At 42.7% G+C, this 19,168-nt stretch overlaps 1 protein-coding gene and 1 long non-coding RNA gene across 3 annotated transcripts in view; one reads left to right on the top strand and one right to left on the bottom strand.

Annotated features, from left to right (window-relative positions):
* Nucleotides 1-971: 971 nt before the first annotated feature.
* LOC127911457 (uncharacterized) lies at nucleotides 972-4,041 on the bottom strand. The gene is made up of 2 exons (XR_008078614.1): nucleotides 3,919-4,041; nucleotides 972-3,197 (listed from the first exon to the last, which is right to left on the bottom strand). It is a non-coding gene; the product is annotated as an uncharacterized LOC127911457 (long non-coding RNA).
* A 2,037-nt stretch (nucleotides 4,042-6,078) lies between these two features.
* The window catches only part of LOC118357508 (wings apart-like protein homolog), a 52,839-nt gene continuing 39,749 nt past the window's right edge, over nucleotides 6,079-19,168 (top strand). Inside the window, exons 1-2 of one of the 2 annotated variants that reach the window (XM_035734662.2) lie at nucleotides 6,079-7,534; nucleotides 8,295-8,779. In XM_035734662.2, coding sequence (XP_035590555.1) covers nucleotides 8,317-8,779 — 463 coding nt within the window. In that variant the 5' untranslated portion in view covers nucleotides 6,079-7,534; nucleotides 8,295-8,316. The remainder of the gene's footprint in view (nucleotides 7,535-8,294; nucleotides 8,780-19,168) is intronic. The other variant, XM_035734663.2, reaches the window with a different exon arrangement.

Here is a 19,168-nt window from a genome sequence, read left to right as displayed (position 1 = left end):
CAATTAGTGTATAAAATTGAGTTCAGGCACATGCCCATTCATCAGGTGGACACACTTCCTCTCCCAGACCCCCACATACATGCATGTGTTTGAGCACACACACCTCACTCCCCTTCTTAGCTTCCATGGCATCCCCCACAGGAACCTTAACCCAATAGAATCCCCCACGGGAACCACACCTGTTGGCTTTCTCAAACAATCGCAACAATGTTTCAATAATATATATAACTTTTTTCAAAGCTCTGGTACATGAAGCTTTTGTGAGGCCTTGCTCACAACTCATTCTGTGGCAGCACAATGACCAAATGATATACTGTATGTGAGGCTCTTGATCATATCTTTGATCATGACACTGGTGAGGAGGAGAGAGTCCTTGATAAACTTTGACACAAAGTAGTCTGATAAATTAGCACAATGTCTCATCTGAGTATTTGTTATCGTCAAAATAATGAATCATTATACATTATGCTTTTTTTTTTACTCTCATGAGTTGCATGAGCTCAGGTCAAGGAGGCCTACAGGCCATAAATTACAAATAGAAGTTCAAAACTTGTAATGTTCTCAAGAACTTAAGTTGATAAAAAGATCTAACACAACATTAGGTGATAATATGTATTATTATGGATATATAATCAGCCATAATGGGGCGGTCAAATTTTGGACCGGGAACACAGAAGGAATTAAAATGAAACGAACACAACAGGAGTGTTAATGTCCCCAATGAAAAATGCATGTTATGGGTGCTGGTGGCATCTTTCACAGATTCCTGTCCCCCCTCCAATTCGGGTTTGTCCATGCTCGAGTTGCTGCTGCCTGGTCGACTGTGTGATTTGTCACTCCCACTCTTACCACTGTCTGGTCCATGCAAGAACAAACACATGCTACAATTATGGCAGAAGTAATCAGAGGATATAGATATGCACACAACAAAGACATACAACAAAGATACAAATATTGCGTTAAGGCAGTGATGAAAAATAACCCTTTATATATTTAACAAGACAACACTTATTGGTTGGATTTACTGAATGAGAAAATGAAACCAATATACTGGAGGAGAACAAAGCCAATAACCTAATCACCTCTGTCCTTGCAGAAGGGACTGACAATTGTCTATCCTCATAGAAAATGAATTCCGGATTGTCACTATAACACACATTTCCTCCAAATGTTATCAGAGGATAAGTATTTGGCACTAACTCCTGTGACTCGGGCCATGTCTGTCTCCCACACCAGATAGGCCCAATGATAGGATGCAGAGACATTCGGACTCTAATACTGTTATCTCCAACGCTCCAGCGCAGATAGTTTTTTTTCCTCGATTGCTTGATTTGTCCAAACAGAATCAACTTTTTCAAAACAAGTAATGCGCAGCCCTGAACTGAAACACAATGGTCAAAATGACACATTTAATTTGCAAAATGCATTAAAACTCTCAACATTAAAAACATCACACAAAATCAACTACCTCCACCAGAATATACATCTTGTTATCTAATGAAAAGCTATTTCAATCAATCGGTACACAATGTCCCAATAAATACTAGCTACAGCTATCAATATACCCGAGCAACGTCTGTGGCATTTTGTTGATACTATAATTATGCACCATAAAAGGGCAAGTAAACATATCACAGCATGAGCTGTATTATTTTTACCTAAAATTATTTGACCAAAGATGACCAATGCAGAAGGAATGTCACTCAAGAGCATGAATATCTGTCAACAAAAGGCTTTAGTTGACCTTTGCAACAGAGCTGAACTATTGACAATCTTCCTCTACGGGCCCCTCTCTCCCTCTCCTTTCCCTCTGCCTCTTACTTGGTCCATTCTTGCAAACGGCAATCTCAGAGGTGACCTCTTTTTATGCATGAATAAGGACTGATTGCTGATTGAACAATTGTGCAAAGAAGTATAGCACACGTGCGGAAGAGGTTCACATTCATGGGAGTAATTTGTATCAGCTGTGACAATTTTTTAATGTCGATTTTTTTTTTTGTGATTTACTCAACTGAACTTCGCACCTTTTGTAGAGTGTTGTGTTTACTGTTTTGCAAAAATGTGCATTGTGTGTGAAACCTGAGAAATGACTTACAGTTGTGCTGGGGGGCAGGCATTTAAGTGCCACACCTGCACTGTCCTGAAGGCTCCTTGCCCTCTTCTGCCTGGCTGACATGTAGAGGTGACTCAGGGTGCCTGACTCGGTGAGATGAGGGCAGTGCAGCTCCCACTGGCTCCCCAGGCACTCCAACAACACGCCAGACAACCCATTGACCATAAAAAGACAGACAACACACTGAGCCAGGCGAGTTGTTGTTTACGTTTCCTGACAGCTCCCACTGCTACGGTATCATGACCTTTCATCGCAAATTTTTCCACTGGGGGTCGTCAACCTTTCAGTGAGGCAGCACCCTCCAAGCATTCTGTTGCTGGACTTTCAACACTGTAAATATTTAACTTCATTAAAAGGAGCAAAAGGTGAGCCTAATAAATGAAAACCGCATTCGTGGAGAGGAGACTGGGAGAGAGAGAGCCAGAGAGAGTAGAAAGAGAGAACAGAAGGATGGACGGACAAATAAAAACCTGGTTGGTTGTTATGGACAACCCTTCGCGACAGGAGGTAGAACAGGTCCTCTGGAGTAGCCTTGCTGGGATGACCCGGCACACTACACATACAAAGAAAGAAACATAAGCACACACATGCTAATTGAAAACTCAAAACTGTAGACACTTATTTCATGTAAACACCGTGTGTGTGTGAACTCTTGTCTGTGACTTGAAAAAACAAACAAACAAGGTGAGCACTTCAGAACACAACCATCGTAAATCCCCCCTCCTGTCCAGCCCAAATGCTCCAAGCGTGACCATCTCATTAACTCTACAGGTGGCTCTGCCCCCTTTTATGGTGGCCATTGTACTCCACACAAAAGCAGACCAAATGAAAGATAATCATGTTCCAATGTGGCAAGCAGCCTGCTCCATACTGGTTGCATGCAGCTGGCAGCAGGCCCGTGGTGGGAGATGTGTCCCAAATGTCTGATCAACTGTCCTCCCTCTGTCTCTGCTTCTCTATGGTTGTCAGTGTGTGGGCCTGGCAGCGTACCAGCGTCTGGGGCTGCTGGGCAGGCTGGTGCCCGCTGGGAGGGTAAGCTGTGGTAGGGGGGGCTCATCATGCGTGCGGGACTGTGAAGAGTCAGCTGGAAAAACAGACAGAAGGAGGAGGAGGTGTGGTGAGGAGGGTGGTGATGCACAGTGGGGTTTGGACTCAACAGTAACATTGCTACTGTGACCGTAACAATGGCAAACTTTCATTTTAAGTTCAGAGGTGAAATTATGGATTTGCATTGAAATTGTGATAATGTAAAAGCCCCCGAATTACCCGTGTTTAAAAACTTCTCATTTCAACTTGATCTGGTATTCTGTATCCCAATGGAACCTTTTGCAACGTATTCATAATAGTTTCCAATCGTTTCCCCTGTGACTCTTCTCTGCTCCTCACAGATTCGCACAGCGTATCTGGAACTGGTCAAAGGCCTAGTTGTCTCTGGGATGGCACTGCCAGTCTCGTTGGAAAAAGACTGCTGTCAGATCTCTCCAGGTGCCAATCTCCACACAACTTTGCCAGTTTCTCAACACCAGGTTGGCGTGGTTGGCACCGATCGTGTCTAGCATCCCTCCTGGTACGCACGACTCTTGGCTGGGGTACACTGACTTTGGCCCTCCCGGACACAGCATGCTACGTACAGATTTCTGCTGGCTAAGAACTCTGGGATAACATAGGAGGAGTACCTCGAAGAACCCTGGGCCCTCTGCCAACCTGAACTAATCTCCATACTGTGCCCTTCAAAACCACCTTAGGATAAGAAATGCCAACACTTCTGTCACACAGACATTGGTGACCGCCACAGACATACACACCTGTCCTTATGGTCGTGATGGATATGTCGATGTCGACTCTCACGGCTCTCTCAGCTTATCGCTTGCCCCAGCAGGTCACTGCCAAGAGGGTGACACAGTTTGCCGGCGGCTTGTGTGGCCTGCTCGTCTCTGACAACCCGTATGTAACAAGGCAGACGGTTGGACACACGTAACCAGTCAAAATCGATTTAGATGGATAGAAGAAGAAGAAAAAAAATGAGGACCACATGGTTATGATAGAAATGTTAGGCCGCACGCACATCCATGCTCACCTCATCCCTATTCACCCCCAGTCCGACAACTAGCTACCCCTGTAGTCCTACTTAGGAGTCCCCCCCCCAAAAAAAATTACAGAAGTAACTATCAGCACTGGTGTTGTAGCACCGCGTTATCCTTACATCTCTTACTGTTCCCTCCGGGGACAGACCGCCGCAGAATGCCTGGAGAGGAGCCTTCAACACTGACCTTATGAACAACATGATCAGGAATGTGTATTCAGTAACGTAACGTTAATAACATCCAATCACAGGGTTCTGTGTGTGGGTGTGTGTGTGTCGCCCCCCCCCCCGTCCCCGGATTTACGTGGATTGAAACCATACGTTACATCCTTATGAGATAAAGGGTTTCCAAAGATTTTTGTGTGTGTATGCACGAGCTGCATACACACACACACACACACACACACCCATTTGGCAATATATGTGTCATCGTCGTCGCCCTAAGGATTCCCCTTCACACCAGCGACAGGAAAAAAAGGACTGTTTGGAAAGTGTGACTTGGATGACAACCCCCCCCCCCGGCAAACTCTCTCCGATATGGACAGAGAGTCGAGATGTGGTCCTTCTGTAGCTCAGTTGGTAGAGCATGGCGCTTGTAACGCCAGGGTAGTGGGTTCGATTCCCGGGACCACCCATACGTAGAATGTATGCACACATGACTGTAAGTCGCTTTGGATAAAAGCGTCTGCTAAATGGCATATATTATTATATTATTATTCTACTAGCAACAGGTGATTATTACACACAAAAGGATTGGCACACTGTTCCATGAAATGTAATTAATCTGTGTAACCATATTATTATCATAGGGATCATGTCTAGGACTACACATTAGGCCCCTTGTCAAAAAGCCTTTCCAGTAGATGGCAGTGAAATGATTTGACTCTCAACTTCATGTCACAAGACTATGTGGGCCCAACAACTTCAGTCAGGACAGAAATGAAGGGAGGGATATTATCTCCAAGTAATTCACAGCTGGGTATCAATCCATTTGAAAAGAACAGAATTACCACCTATCTAGCTGAAACTTTGATCAGGTCAAACAGAAGTGTACACGTACCCAAATATATTCACATGGATAGGCCTCCAATACAGCGTAGTTACTGTATACAAAATGTACTTCACACATCAAAGATGTAAGACATAATATAATGTGCAGGCTACATGTATGAACCACAGAATATTCAGCCATCCGGTGAATGGGAACCTACAACAGTAAATATTTCTGTTTAAAACATACTCAGCTGCCCACATGACCATAAACAAACATTTTTAAAAATGACACTGACTGTTTTTTTTTTCTCTCCAGAGGAATGATACTCTGACAAGGTATCTGGGGACGTATGTTCTGGTGGGATGCGTAATTTAATGGAACTGGTCCATCAAACTATGCCTCTCCATAAAACCATCACTTATTTCATGGTAGGCCTATAGACTTCTCTAGGACAGGTGGACACATTTTCATATACTTTATGGTAGACTGTCTTTCACGTTAGAATGTACTTTATTTGGGGCTAATTTGAGGCTATTGACAGGGTCTTCAGGTGTTCCCCTCCTTGTCACTGTAGGCTAATTGTTACTTTGGGATCTAGGCCAGCACCTAGTCAAAAGTGCCATATAAATGTAATTTGATAATTTATTTCAGTACCAAATTTCACTACAGTTCCCATACTTATTTCAATCCACTAGCGTCGATGACACCCCCCAAAGAGGACACCTCTCACCAACAGTCCAATGGTCCTTGCTATCCAGAATCGTTGGGACATCCCTACCCCATTGAAGTTCAAATTTAAAATGGTTAGGGTAAGGGTTAAAGGTCCAATGCTATATAAAATATCAAATCAATATCAAATAATTTCTGGGTAACAATTAAGTAACTTAATGTGATTGTTTGCAATTCAAATGGTCAAAAATAGCTTCTTAGCAAAGAGTAATTTCTGAAGCAACAATTTTGCTTGGTCTGTCTGGGGATAACCTAATGTGGTAGTCAAAAAATAAATGTCTGAAACTTTATCCCCTACATACTGGTCTTGACCTTCTGCGCTATTCAACCAATCCAGTAAATGTGGAGGAGGAGCTAAGATGGAGTGTTGTCTTTTTCCAAAAGCAGAAGTTGTGTCACAGGCTCTCTTTCCATTTCTCCTGAAAATCAGAACATCCAGTTATTGGGGACTCCTCTGTGATGTACCAGGCAGGCCAAAACTATGTCGTCACCAAAACAGGCAAACATTTAAGGTGGTATTTTCAAACATCTCTTATGAATGGCATTATCATTTCCACAGTAGCCTATGATTCCAAACTCACTGTGTGGAAATATAAAACACAGAAAAATCACGTTTTTGACTGCACTGGGCCTTTAAGGTTCGGGTTAGGTAAGGGAAAGGGTTAGGGCAGGAGTTAGTGTTTAGGGTAGGGACGTCCCAAGGATCCCGGAGAGCACTTTCCATAGTCCAATGAAATAAAAAGTTGTTCAGGTGTTCTCGGCTTTCGAACCAATCACAAGGAAGAATAGTGCTTCGCAGCGATAGTTCTCCGTCACATTCAAAGATCTCTCTTCCTGATTGGACCACACTGTACTTGCAGTGACGTGACAGTGAGAGGGTTCGATTAATCTCGTCCAGGCGTGCGTGTTGGCTTGGTTTGCACCGGCTGAAAGTTGATTGCATTCGATTTGGAAATGGGCTGCCTCCCGGCCGTGAACCAGGTACACCGCTCTGTACGACGGTGAATTGGGCTCAAAACAAAAGTGACGTAATTAAGTACGTGTAGTAATCAGTATGATTCTGTGTTTTCTCACGCAAAATGGATTTTCTTAGACAAAAACGCTTTGTCTGCTTTCCAAATAAAAAAATGTTTGAAAATTCCATGCTGGCGTGTTGACAACATGACGGAGTGGCGCAGATTACTGTTTGATTTAAGGTGGCGCTCCTATTTCCCAGTTTAAACCCGATGACATGACGGGCCATTGACCGGTTCAAGCTGAGACAGGGTAAAATAACTCCCTCAATACCGTTGGAAGCAAAAAGACGAGGGAGGGGGAACTCGAATGGAAGGCGTCGGTGCAACACAGAGGAGACAATCGAGTTTGATAGAGCTTAAAAAAATGAATATATCAGACGTAAAACCAACATTATCAAAATAACATTGTTACCCAGGATACACGGGACTTTTTACAGTATTTGACTGTCCCATATATGTCATTACTACAGGCAGTTGAGCCTTGTTTATATTGTTTTGCAAGCGAGCTTTGAACAGGGTCGGGAGGCCCAGTCTGGTGCGGGAAGCGGCCGCCTTCTTCGGATTGTGTTGTTGAGTGGTTCGGTCTTTTCGCGCACCAAGTAAGTGAGGCAGTTGTATATTCAATGCAATTTTGTGAAATATACACAGATTTTCAAACCACTTGAAACCTTAAAATCAATGTGAGAATTGGATGTCATCTAATCATGTTGCGTCTTTTAGCCTGAGCCAGCTAGCTAACGTAAGCTAGCTAGCTACTAGCCAAGTAGTTAACGTAAGCTAGCTATTTACTGTAACTGGCTGCATTATTTTAGATTTTTTTGCGAGAATTGTTTACGTTATGTGGCAAGTTAGGTAGCCAGCCTCGACTGTCACCCGAAGCTAGTTAGTTAGTGAACATTAGCTATCTAGCTAATTGATCTAGGGGGCTAACATCGTAACTAGCTAGCCATGGGTCTGTTTTGGTTGTTGAACACTGAAATACTAACGTTAGCTAGTAGTATGTAGTTACTATATTATCCCAACTTAACGTTAGACACACTATTGTTTCTTTAATACCGTTAGCTGATTGATTTAGTTGATGTTTACCTAATGTTATAGTGTCTTAAGTTAATGGGGATGTAATTGTACTTAACTGCACATTGCGTTAGCCACTTCCAGAGCAGTCGGAGCCTCAGTTTGCTGAACCTGAAAATGAAGGATCACACGGTAGAAAAAAAACTGGTGAAATGACAGCTTCCGAATAACCCCCTTAGTCCAGATTTATTACATGAAAACATTACAGTAGACGTCATTGTTTTGATGAGAAATGGCATAATGATGACTGCAAATAATGCATTTCATATTTTGTACTCATCGCAGAGAATATGAAACAGGTGTCACGATGACGTCCAGATTTGGTAAAACCTACAGCCGTAAGGGAGGCGACGGCTCATCATCCAAGTTCGACGAGGTCCTGTCCAACAAGAGAGCCACGCTCAGCACCAAATGGGGCGAGACGACATACAAGGCCAAGGTGAGTTCCAAGCGCCCCGGCCCGAAGACTGAGGTGGCAGAGCAGCCCAAGAGGCCCAAACTCTCCAACGAGAGCTCCGAGGACCCCTTTGGGTTTGACAGCGATGAGGAGTCCAAGACGGTCACCTCTCGCGTCCCACAGGCAAAAGCCTCCCCAGTCAAGCCGGCATCCACAGAACTGCCCCTGACAGGGAGGCCAGGCTTGTCCCTGGAGTCCAGCAGCAGAACCAGCCTTGCTCCAAGTAGAGCAACCTCTAGTCTGGGGATTGATAGAACCCAACTGAGGGTCACAGAGGACACAGCCAGGTTCTTCAACACCACCCCCACAACAGGTAGGAGGACACTCATGTTGCAAAGTAGGACTAATAATACATTGTAGAATGTTCGATGGGGACAGAAGACTTTGGCTTCCAGAGGTTGTAGGGTCGAACACATGTAAATATTGTGCATGCATGGAATTTTCCTCTGCCTTGCGATTTGGCAGTTTTGTATTTGTTAGAGATTCTCTGGTGCTTTTGTAGACTTTTTAGCCATTAGTGAAAGTAGTGTTTACCTGCCAAAAGTGGTCCCTGAAAATTGCTTAGAAAGTCTCATATGTGCCCCAAGTCATTGCTGTCTCTCCCTCTGACGTGTGCATCTTGCTAGTTGTCACTCAAATGACAAGGGGCTGATGCTCATTAGCAAGAACCTCAAATTGCTAGGGGTTGGCCCACGAGGGGGAAAATGGCACAGCTTCCAGAAAAAGCCACTTTCAAAAAGGGATAATTGCAGCAAATTCAGAAGACAGTAATTCTGCTCATAGGTTATGCATGTATGAACTACACATTGACACACCGAGCCCAAATACTGAGTTGTCACAAGTTCTGGAGCATGTCTTTAAGATGAAATATTGTGTGCCAAGTCAGCCATCCCTAGTTACAATTATTGAAACAGATTGATTTCCTGTAATTCATTAAATGCGAATGAATAAAAGGTAATTATAGGTACTACATATTTTGATTTCCTTAGATTTAGTGATCCAATCCTGAGCAGTAAAGAAGACAGTTTTTCTAGTGAGGTTACCAAATAATATGCATAATTATTAATTTAGGATGCAATTGTCTCTATTCATTTCAGACCATATGTCATCCACCCATCTGATTTAGTCATCAGATTGGTAGCTGACCTCATGATTCAGACGATTGGACATTTTTTAATGCAACACCCTACCTTGACTTTGGAAAAGTTTCCCAACTCTTGGAACAGACAAACCTCTAATCTGTCACTGTGTCTTTGGAGCAGGCTTCAACAGGCTCCCATGAGTGAGTTTAGCTCACCCTTTGGACTGGAATATTGGGGACAAACTGTCAGCCTGGCAGGCTCTCGTGGATTACTTCCAAAGTGCGTTTGCTGGGGAGATGCAAACCCATCAGAATGTGCAGTCTTTATGTTGACTTGCTTCACTAATATAAAACTAGTCCACCTGACAGGGGTAGCCTCGTTTTTAGGAGGCTAGCTTCTCTGTGGCAGGTGGTTATGATTGTATTCAGGATTGCTAAAGGCGCCCGCATATTAGGTTGTTTGCCCCTAGCAGAACTCTGCTAGGCGACACAAACGTCTGTGCCTCGCATACTCCCTAAAGACCTTTCACTTGAGAAACAAAAAGGGGCGATATTGCCGTTTGTCCCTCTTGAGCAACCATAGCAACAACAGCCAGAAACCCTTCCTCAAAATGAATCCAAGATAAATCAAGAAATCTGTAATTTTTATGTTTTTGCTGAGGTCTTAGTCGTGCAATTTTACATCTACCTAAGATGTTTGGTACAGTATTTCTCAAGTGAGAAAATGTCTCTCGTTGGATGACAACAACCGCTTCACTGAAGAATCCCGTACATAGTTCCCACTCCTACTAGGCGCCGTAGTACTGTTGGCCAATCATAGACGTAGGGATGCAGGCTTCGCCTACCAAACTTCTAAATAAAACCTGCTGAACACCAACGGACGACAACTTCAAATTTCGTCGTAATATATGCGCCAACTGTTTCGACTTGGACGCATGGAACAGGCTTAAGTAGACACGCTGAATGTAATTTACTGCATCAACGCAGCAACTTGTTGCTCTAGTTACGGGCCCTCTTCAATGCAATGATGCTTGCTGTTGTGTGCCTTGTCCACCACAAAACAGTATCGCATAATTTTACATCCCTGCATATTTGCTGTATGCCCTACAGTTAATTCCCTAAATAATAGCATATTTGCTGTATGCCCTACAGTTAATTTCCAAAATAATAGCATATTTGCTGTATGCCCTACAGTTAATTTCCAAAATAATAGCATATTTGCTGTATGCCCTACAGTTAATCTCCAAAATAATAGCATATTTGCTGTATGCCCTACAGGTAATTTCCAAAATAATAGCATATTTGCTGTATGCCCTACAGTTAATTTCCAAAATAATAGCATATTTGCTGTATGCCCTACAGTTAATTCCCAAAATAATAGCATATTTGCTGTATGCCCTACAGTTAATTTCCAAAATAATAGCATATTTGCTGTATGCCCTACAGGTAATTTCCAAAATAATAGCATATTTGCTGTATGCCCTACAGTTAATTTCCAAAATAATAGCATATTTGCTGTATGCCCTACAGTTAATTTCCAAAATAATAGCATATTTGCTGTATTCCCTACAGGTAATTTCCAAAATAATAGCATATTTGCTGTATGCCCTACAGTTAATTTCCAAAATAATAGCATATTTGCTGTATGCCCTACAGTTAATTCCCAAAATAATAAGGGATACAAAGTATATTGAAAGCGGGTGCTTCTCATGAAACCAGTTTTTAAAATGTCTGTCAGATTGAGTTGCAAAACCATGATTCGTTTAAAAAAATCAACTGTCATCATTCAGGACTGAGATGTAGGTTTTGGAAGTGTCTAATTTTAAATACATTTTACACCTGACTCTGTACATTTTCACCCCATTCTCATTACCGAAATGGGTCAAAATCCTTTAGCAAAACAATTTTTGAATAAAACACAATGTTGCTATAGTTTGTCCATAAATCATAAAAATGGTATACTAGTTGAAGTTTACATTTAAACTCTAATATTAATTACATAGTGTTTGTGGACATGTAATTAAGTAACACTTTCTCCCATTCCTGTAAACTCCAGTCAGTTAAAAAATATATATTTTTATTCACCTATGATGCAACGTCTAGATCAAGTATTCCAAAACTGGGGTATGCGCAATGCTGTCGGCGGTACGCCAAATAAAATAGAAATAGTATTTTTTTCAAACAGTCATTTATATTTTCCAACGGTGCTATACATTTGGGTGAGGTAGCCTCGTCCCCCTGCCAAAAATAAAATTAACCATCTAGTGTTCAGTGAAATAACAATGTAAATTACAGGTAGCCTAGTCAAATAATTAACATCCAATTACGTTAACCGTTACTCTCTCATGGGAATTCCACTAATAGTCCGTATGTAGCCGAACGTAGCCGAGCTGCTGCTCATTCCGTTAGCTTTAAAAATGGATAAATGGTTTTTAAAAAGTAAGAGACATACCAGTGTTACTGGTAGTTCTGCTACTACCAGCAGTACTGCACCTGTCGGCGACAAGTTCAGCTTCCATGAGTACATCCAATGCTATCATCAGTAATTCTACATTCGTTGTTAGCCCAGCTAGCATGGACACTGACAGTTGTGAATCTGATGCAGCCCGAAGAGCTACTGCCCCCTTACCCGGGAAAGCACAGAACAACAGACAGGGACGTTGGACCATCGAAGAGGGGCAAATATGATGAACTACATTGATTGATTTGGGGTTCACTTATTAGGAGTAGTGCCTTTCTTCAGCCACGGTGTGTTTATGTGCAAAAGTACTATCTCACAACTCACCAAAACCTTCACTCTTGCGCAGACATTTTAGAAACAAAACATGCGAGAATTAAGACTTGAGTAGTCGACATGTATAAAGGCAACAGATACTATTTAATGAGATGGGGCTAGAAGCATCTTACATGGTGAGCTACCGAGTGGCTAGGACAGGCAAGCCCCATACTATTGTGGAGGACTTAATTCTTCCTGCTGCTGCAGATATGGCTGGGACCATGCTGGTGGAAAAGGCCAAAAAATCTATACAGACAATGCCTTCATCAAACAACACTGTTCCATGATACATACGTGACATGGCAGGAGATGTTTTGAAACAATTACTGCTTCACATACAAGCCAGTGAATTCTATGCGTTACAGCTGAAGAGTGAGACGTGGTGGGCACAGCTCCTGGTATGTCTGTCACATTTATGGGGGGTCAATTAAGGAAGACCTCTTCAGGACATGATTTTTTTTTTAAAGTACTGGACAGCTTTGTGACATCAAATGGCCTTTGGTGGTAAAGATGTGTTGGTATCTGTACTGATGGTTCAAAAGCCATGACAGGGAGATATAGTGGAGTGGTAACGCACATGCAAGCAGTTGCTTCCGACGCCACTTTGGTACACTGCAGCATCCACCGAGAGGCTCTTGCTGCCAAAGGAATGCCTGACAGCTTGAAAGATGTTTTGGACACGACAGTGAAAATGGTTACCTTTGTTAAAGCAAGGCCCCTGAACTCGTGTATTTTCTGCACTTTGCAATGATATGGGCAACGACCATGTAACGCTTTTACAACATACAGAAGTGCGCTGGTTATCAAGTTTTGAATTGAGACGAGCTTAAAGTTTTTTTGCTGACCATAATTTTCACTTGTCTGACCGCTTGCATGATGATGCGTTTCTCACACAACTGGCCTATCTGGGTGATGTTTTTTTTCACCTAAATGATCTGAATCTAGGATTAAATGGATTAAATATCAGAAACTATATATATTTTTTATTTCACCTTTATTTTACCAGGTAGGCTAGTTGAGAACAAGTTCTCATTTACAACTGCGACCTGGCCAAGATAAAGCATAGCAGTGTGAACAGACAACACAGAGTTACACATGGAGTAAACAATAAACAAGTCAATAACACAGTAGAAAAAAAGTCTATATACATTGTGTGCAAAAGGCATGAGGAGGTAGGCAATAAATAGGCCTCAGGAGCGAATAATTACAATTTAGCAGATTAACGCTGGAGTGATACATGATCAGATGATCATGTGCAAGTAGAGCTACTGGTGTGCAAAAGATCAGAAAAGTAAATAAATAAAAACAGTATGGGGATGAGGTAGCTAAATTGGGTGGGCTATTTACAGATGGACTATGTACAGCTGCAGCGATCGGTTAGCTGCTCAGATGGCAGATGTTTAAAGTTGGTGAGGGAAATAAGTCTCCAACTTCAGCGATTTTTGCAATTCGTTCTAGTCACAGGCAGCAGAGAACTGGAAGGAAAGGCGGCCAAATGAGGTGTTGGCTTTAGGGATGATCAGTGAGATACACCTGCTGGAGCGCGTGCTACGGGTGGGTGTTGCCATCGTGACCAGTGAACTGAGATAAGGCGGAGCTTTACCTAGCATGGACTTGTAGATGACCTGGAGCCAGTGGGTCTGGCAATGAATATGTAGCGAGGGCCAGCCGACTAGAGCATACAGGTCGCAGTGGTGGGTGGTATAAGGTGCTTTAGTAACAAAATGGATGGCACTGTGATAAACTGCATCTAGTTTGCTGAGTAGAGTATTGGAAGCTATTTTGTAGATGACATCGCCGAAGTCAAGGATCGGTAGGATAGTCAGTTTTACTAGGGTAAGTTTGGCGGCGTCAGTGGAGGCGTTGTTGCAAAATAGAAAGCCGGCTCTAGATTTGATTTTGGATAGGAGATGTTTGATATGAGTCTGGAAGGAGAGTTTACAGTCTAGCCAGACACCTAGGTACTTATAGATGTCCACATATTCTAGGTCGGAACCATCTAGGGTGATGATGCTAGTCGGGCGTGTGGGTGCAGGCAGCGAACGGTTGAAAGCGCGGGACAAAATTGAGGCTATAATTAAGAATTTGGAGCTCTTTGTCTGCATTAACAAGGACAACACACAGGTCTTTCCATCATTGTATGATTTCTTTTGTGTGCACAGGTACTTTCCCGAAATGGATGACACAAACCGGATTTGTTCTCTATCATGCCTTGCCTCCAGTCCACTTACTGATATCTGAACAAGAGATTCTCATCGAAATTGCAGCAAGCGGTTATGTGGGAATTTAATTGAATCAGAAGCCAGTGCCAGATTTCTGGATAGGGTTGCGATCAGAGTATCCTGCCTTGGCAAATCGCGCCGTTAAAACACTGATGCCCTTTGCAACCATGTACCTATGTGAGAGGATTCTCGGCCCTCACTAGCATGAAAACTAAATACAGGCACAGGCTGTGTGGAAAATGATTTAAGACAGACTCTCCAATACAACATTGCAGAGTTATGTGCATCCTTTCAAGTCCATTAACCTGTGGTGAGTTACAGTGGCTTCTGAAAGTATTCACCCCTCTTGGCATTTTTCCTATTTTGTTTCCTTACAACCTGGAATTAAAATATATGTTTTAGGGGGTTTGTATCTTTTGATTTACAGAACATGCCTACCACTTTGAAGATGCAAAATATTTTTTGTGACACAAGAAATAAGACTTCTGAACTTGAGCACGCATAACTATTCACCACCCCAGAGTCAATACTTTGTAGAGCCACCTTTTGCAGCAATGACAGCTGCAAATCTCTTGGGGTATGTCTCTATAAGCTTGGCACATCTAGCCCCTGGGGGTCTTGCCCATTCTTCAAGGCAAAACGGCTCCAGCTCCTTCAAATCGGATGGGTTCCGCTGGTGTACAGCAGTCTAAGTCATACCACAGATTCTCAATTGGATTGAGTTCTGGGCTTTGACTAGGCAATTCCAAGACATTTCCCCATAAACACCTCGAGTCTTGCTTTAGCAGTATGCTTAGGGTCATTGTCCTGCTGGAAGGTGAACCTCCGTCCCAGTCTCAAATCTCTGGAAGACTGAAACAGGTTTCCGTGTATTTAGCGCCATCCATCATTCCTTCAATTCTGACCAGTTTCCCAGTCCCTGCTGATGGGAAAACATTCCCACAGCATAATGCTACCACCACCATTCTTCACTGTGGGGATGATGTTCTTGGGTTTATGAGAGGTGTTGGGTTTGCGCCATACATACCGTAATTTCCGGACTATAAGCCGCTACTTTATTCTCACGCTTTGAACCTTGCGGTTTATACAATGACGTGGCTAATTTATGGATTTTTCTCGCTTCATGCCGCCAAAAAACTGAGCACCGTCACATAATGTGACGTAAATCGAGTGCGCTCAAACTTCCCATCATTCTGATTACGGTAGTAATTTTGTCACCCTCATCATGGCAAAGACACGGAGAAATGCATATGATGCAGCTTTCAAGTTGAAGGCGATCGATTTGGCTGTTGGAAAAGGAAATAGAGCTGCTGCATGGGAGCTTGGCCTTAATGAGTCGATAAGACGTTGGAAACAGCAGCGTGAGGAACTGACTCAGTGCAAAAATACAACAAAAGCTTTCAGAGGGAAGAAAAGCAGATGGCCCAAAGTATTTGCAGCCACTCGACATCAGTGTAAATCGTGCATTTAAGGTGGCGCTCCTTGGTCAGTGGGAGGCTTGGATGACAAGTGGGGAGAAATCCTTCACTAAAACGGGCCGCAGGCGAAGAGCATCTTATGGTCAAGTCTGCCAGTGGGTCCTGACAGCGTGGAGCATTGTCAAAAATCCACTATCATCAACGGGTTTCGAAAGGCTGGACTGCTGCGTGTTGAAGGGGCAGCATGAGCTCAGCGGGGTATTTGCCTCCGGATGAAAGTGATGAGCAACAATGAGAACGATCCAACATCGGATGAAGCAATTCTGAGGCGTTTCAACTCCGACACCGAAGGAGATGACTTCAGTGGTTTCAGTGCACAGGAGGAGGAAGATGGTGACCAATGACTTTCTTGGTAGGCTACTGTTTAAATTTTTGTTACAAGCCGTGTTTCGTTTAAAGGCTGTGTAATGTTAATTTGTTTCAATGTACCGGTAGGCACCTGCGGCCTATAGACATGTGCGGCTTATTTATGTACAAAATACATTTAAAAAAATAAATAATTCAGTGGGTGCGGTTTATATTCAGGTGCGCTTAATAGTCCAGCAATTACAGTAGCGCTTTCCTTGATGGCCAAAAAGCTCAATTTTAGTCTCATCTAACCAGAGTACCTTCTTCCATATGTTTGGGGAGTCTCCCACGTGCCTTTTGGCAAACACATACAGTGGGCCAAAAAAGTATTTAGTCAGCCACCAATTGTGCAAGTTCTCCCACATAAAAAGATGAGAGGCCTGTAATTTCCATCATAGGTACACTTCAACTATGACAGACAAAATTAGAAAAAAAATCCAGAAAATCACATTGTAGGATTTTTAATGAATTTATTTGCAAATTATGGTGGAAAATAAGTATTTGGTCAATAACAAAAGTTGATCTCAATACTTTGTTAGCATTGCCAGTGGTCAAACGTTTTCTGTAAGTCTTCAAGGTTTTCACACACTGTTGCTGGTATTTTCGCCCAGTCCTCCATGCAGATCTCCTCTAGAGCAGTGATGTTTTGGGGCTGTTGCTGGGCAACACGGATTTCAACTCCTCCAAAGATTTTCTATGGGGTTGAGATCTGGAGACTGGCTAGGCCACTCCAGGACCTTGAAATGCTTCTTACGAAGCCACTCCTTCGTTGCCCGGGCGGTGTGTTTGGGATCATTGTAATGCTGAAAGACCCAGCCACGTTTCATCTTCAATGCCCTTGCTGATGGAAGGTTTTCACTCAAAAATCTCACGATACATGGCCCCATTCATTCTTTGCTTTACACGGATCAGTCGTCCTGGTCCCTTTGCAGAAAAACAGCCCGAAAGCATAATGTTTCCACCCACACGCTTCACAGTAGGTATGGTGTTCTTTGGATGCAACTCAGCATTCTTTGTCCTCCAAACACTACAAGTTGAGTTTTTACCAAAAAGTTCTATTTTGGTTTCATCTGACCATATGACATTCTTCCAATCTTCTTCTGGATCATCCAAATGCTCTCTAGCAAACTTCAGACGGGCCTGGACATTTACTGGCTTAAGCAGGGGAACACGTCTGGCACTGCAGGATTTGAGTCCCTGGCAGCGTAGTGTGTTACTGATGGTAGGCTTTGTTATTTTGGTTCCAGCTCTCTGCAGGTCATTCACTAGGTCCCCCCGTGTGGTTCTGGGATTTTTGCTCACCGTTCTTGTGATCATTTTGACCCCACGGGGTGAGATCTTGCGTGGAGCCCCAGATCAAGGGAGATTATTATCTTGTATGTCTTCCATTTCCTAATAATTGCTCCCACAGTTGATTTCTTCAAACCAAGTTGCTTACCTATTGCAGGTTCAGTCTTCCCAGCCTGTTGCAGGTCTACAATTTTGTTTCTGGTGTCCTTTGACAGCTCTTTGGTCTTGGCCATTGTGGAGTTTGGAGTGTGACTGTTTGAGGTTGTGGACAGGTGTCTTTTATACTGATAACAAGTTCAAATAGGTGCCATTAATACAGGTAACAAGTGGAGGACAGAGGAGCCTCTTAAAGAAGTTACAGGTCTGTGAGAACCAGAAATCTTGCTTGTTTGTAGGTGACCAAATACTTATTTTCCACCATAATTTGCAAATTAAATCATTAAAAAGCCTACAATGTGATTCTCTAGATTTTTTTTCTTCTTATTTTGTCTGTCATAGTTGAAGTGTACCTATGATAAATTACAGGCCTCATTTTTTAAAAGTGGGATAACTTGCACAATTGGTGGCTGACTAAATATTTTTTTTTGCCCCACTATGTGTTTGCTTATTTTTTTTCTTTGAGCAAATGGCTTTTTTTCTGGACACTTCCATAAAGCTCAGCTCTGTGGCGTGTATGACTTAATGTGGTCCTATGGACAGATACTCCAATCTCCGATGTGGAGCTTTGCGGCTCCTTCAGGATTATCTTTGGTCTGATTAATGCCCTCCTTAACTGGTCTGTTAGTTTTGGTGGGGGCCCTCTCTTGGCAGGTTTGTTGTGGTGCCATATTCTTTACATTTTTTAAATAATGGATTTAATATTGCTCCTTGGGATGTTCAAAGTTTATGATATTTTTTTAATAACCCAACCCTGATCTGTACTTCTCCACAATTTTGTCCCTGACCTGTTTGGAGAGGTCCTTGTTCTTCATGGTGCCGCTTGCTTGGTGGTGTTGCAGAATCTGGGACCTTTCAGAACACGTGTATATATCCTGAGATCATGTGACACCTAGATTGCACACAAGTGGACTTCATTTAACTAATTATGTGACTTCTGAAGGTAATTGGTTGCACAAGGTCTTATTTAGGGGCTTCATAGCAAAGGGGGCACCACTTGTCTGTTTTTGATTTTGAAAGTTTTTATTTTTTTCACTTCACCAATTTGACTTTTGTGTCCATTACATGAAACCAAATAAAAAATCTACTTAAATGAAATGTTGTAATGCAACATAGTGACAATTCCCAAGGGGGTGAATACTTTTGCAAGGTGCCGTATTCACTATTTTTGATAAACAAATTAAGTTTCATGTGTAAGATGGCTAAATAAAGAGGAAACGTATTTATTATTGTTCGTGCCCTGGTCCTATAAGAGCTTTTTGCCACAACCTGGCTCGTGGGAAGTGACAAACTCATGGCAGGCTTACAATGATGGGGAAAAAACATCTGAGAGTGCGCTGACCCTGGTGGG

The sequence above is a fragment of the Oncorhynchus keta genome, chromosome 24, assembly GCF_023373465.1.
Source record: "Oncorhynchus keta strain PuntledgeMale-10-30-2019 chromosome 24, Oket_V2, whole genome shotgun sequence".
Taxonomy (NCBI): domain Eukaryota; kingdom Metazoa; phylum Chordata; class Actinopteri; order Salmoniformes; family Salmonidae; genus Oncorhynchus; species Oncorhynchus keta.
Note: the sequence above shows the minus strand (reverse complement) of the source record. Positions and strands in the feature narration are given on the sequence as shown.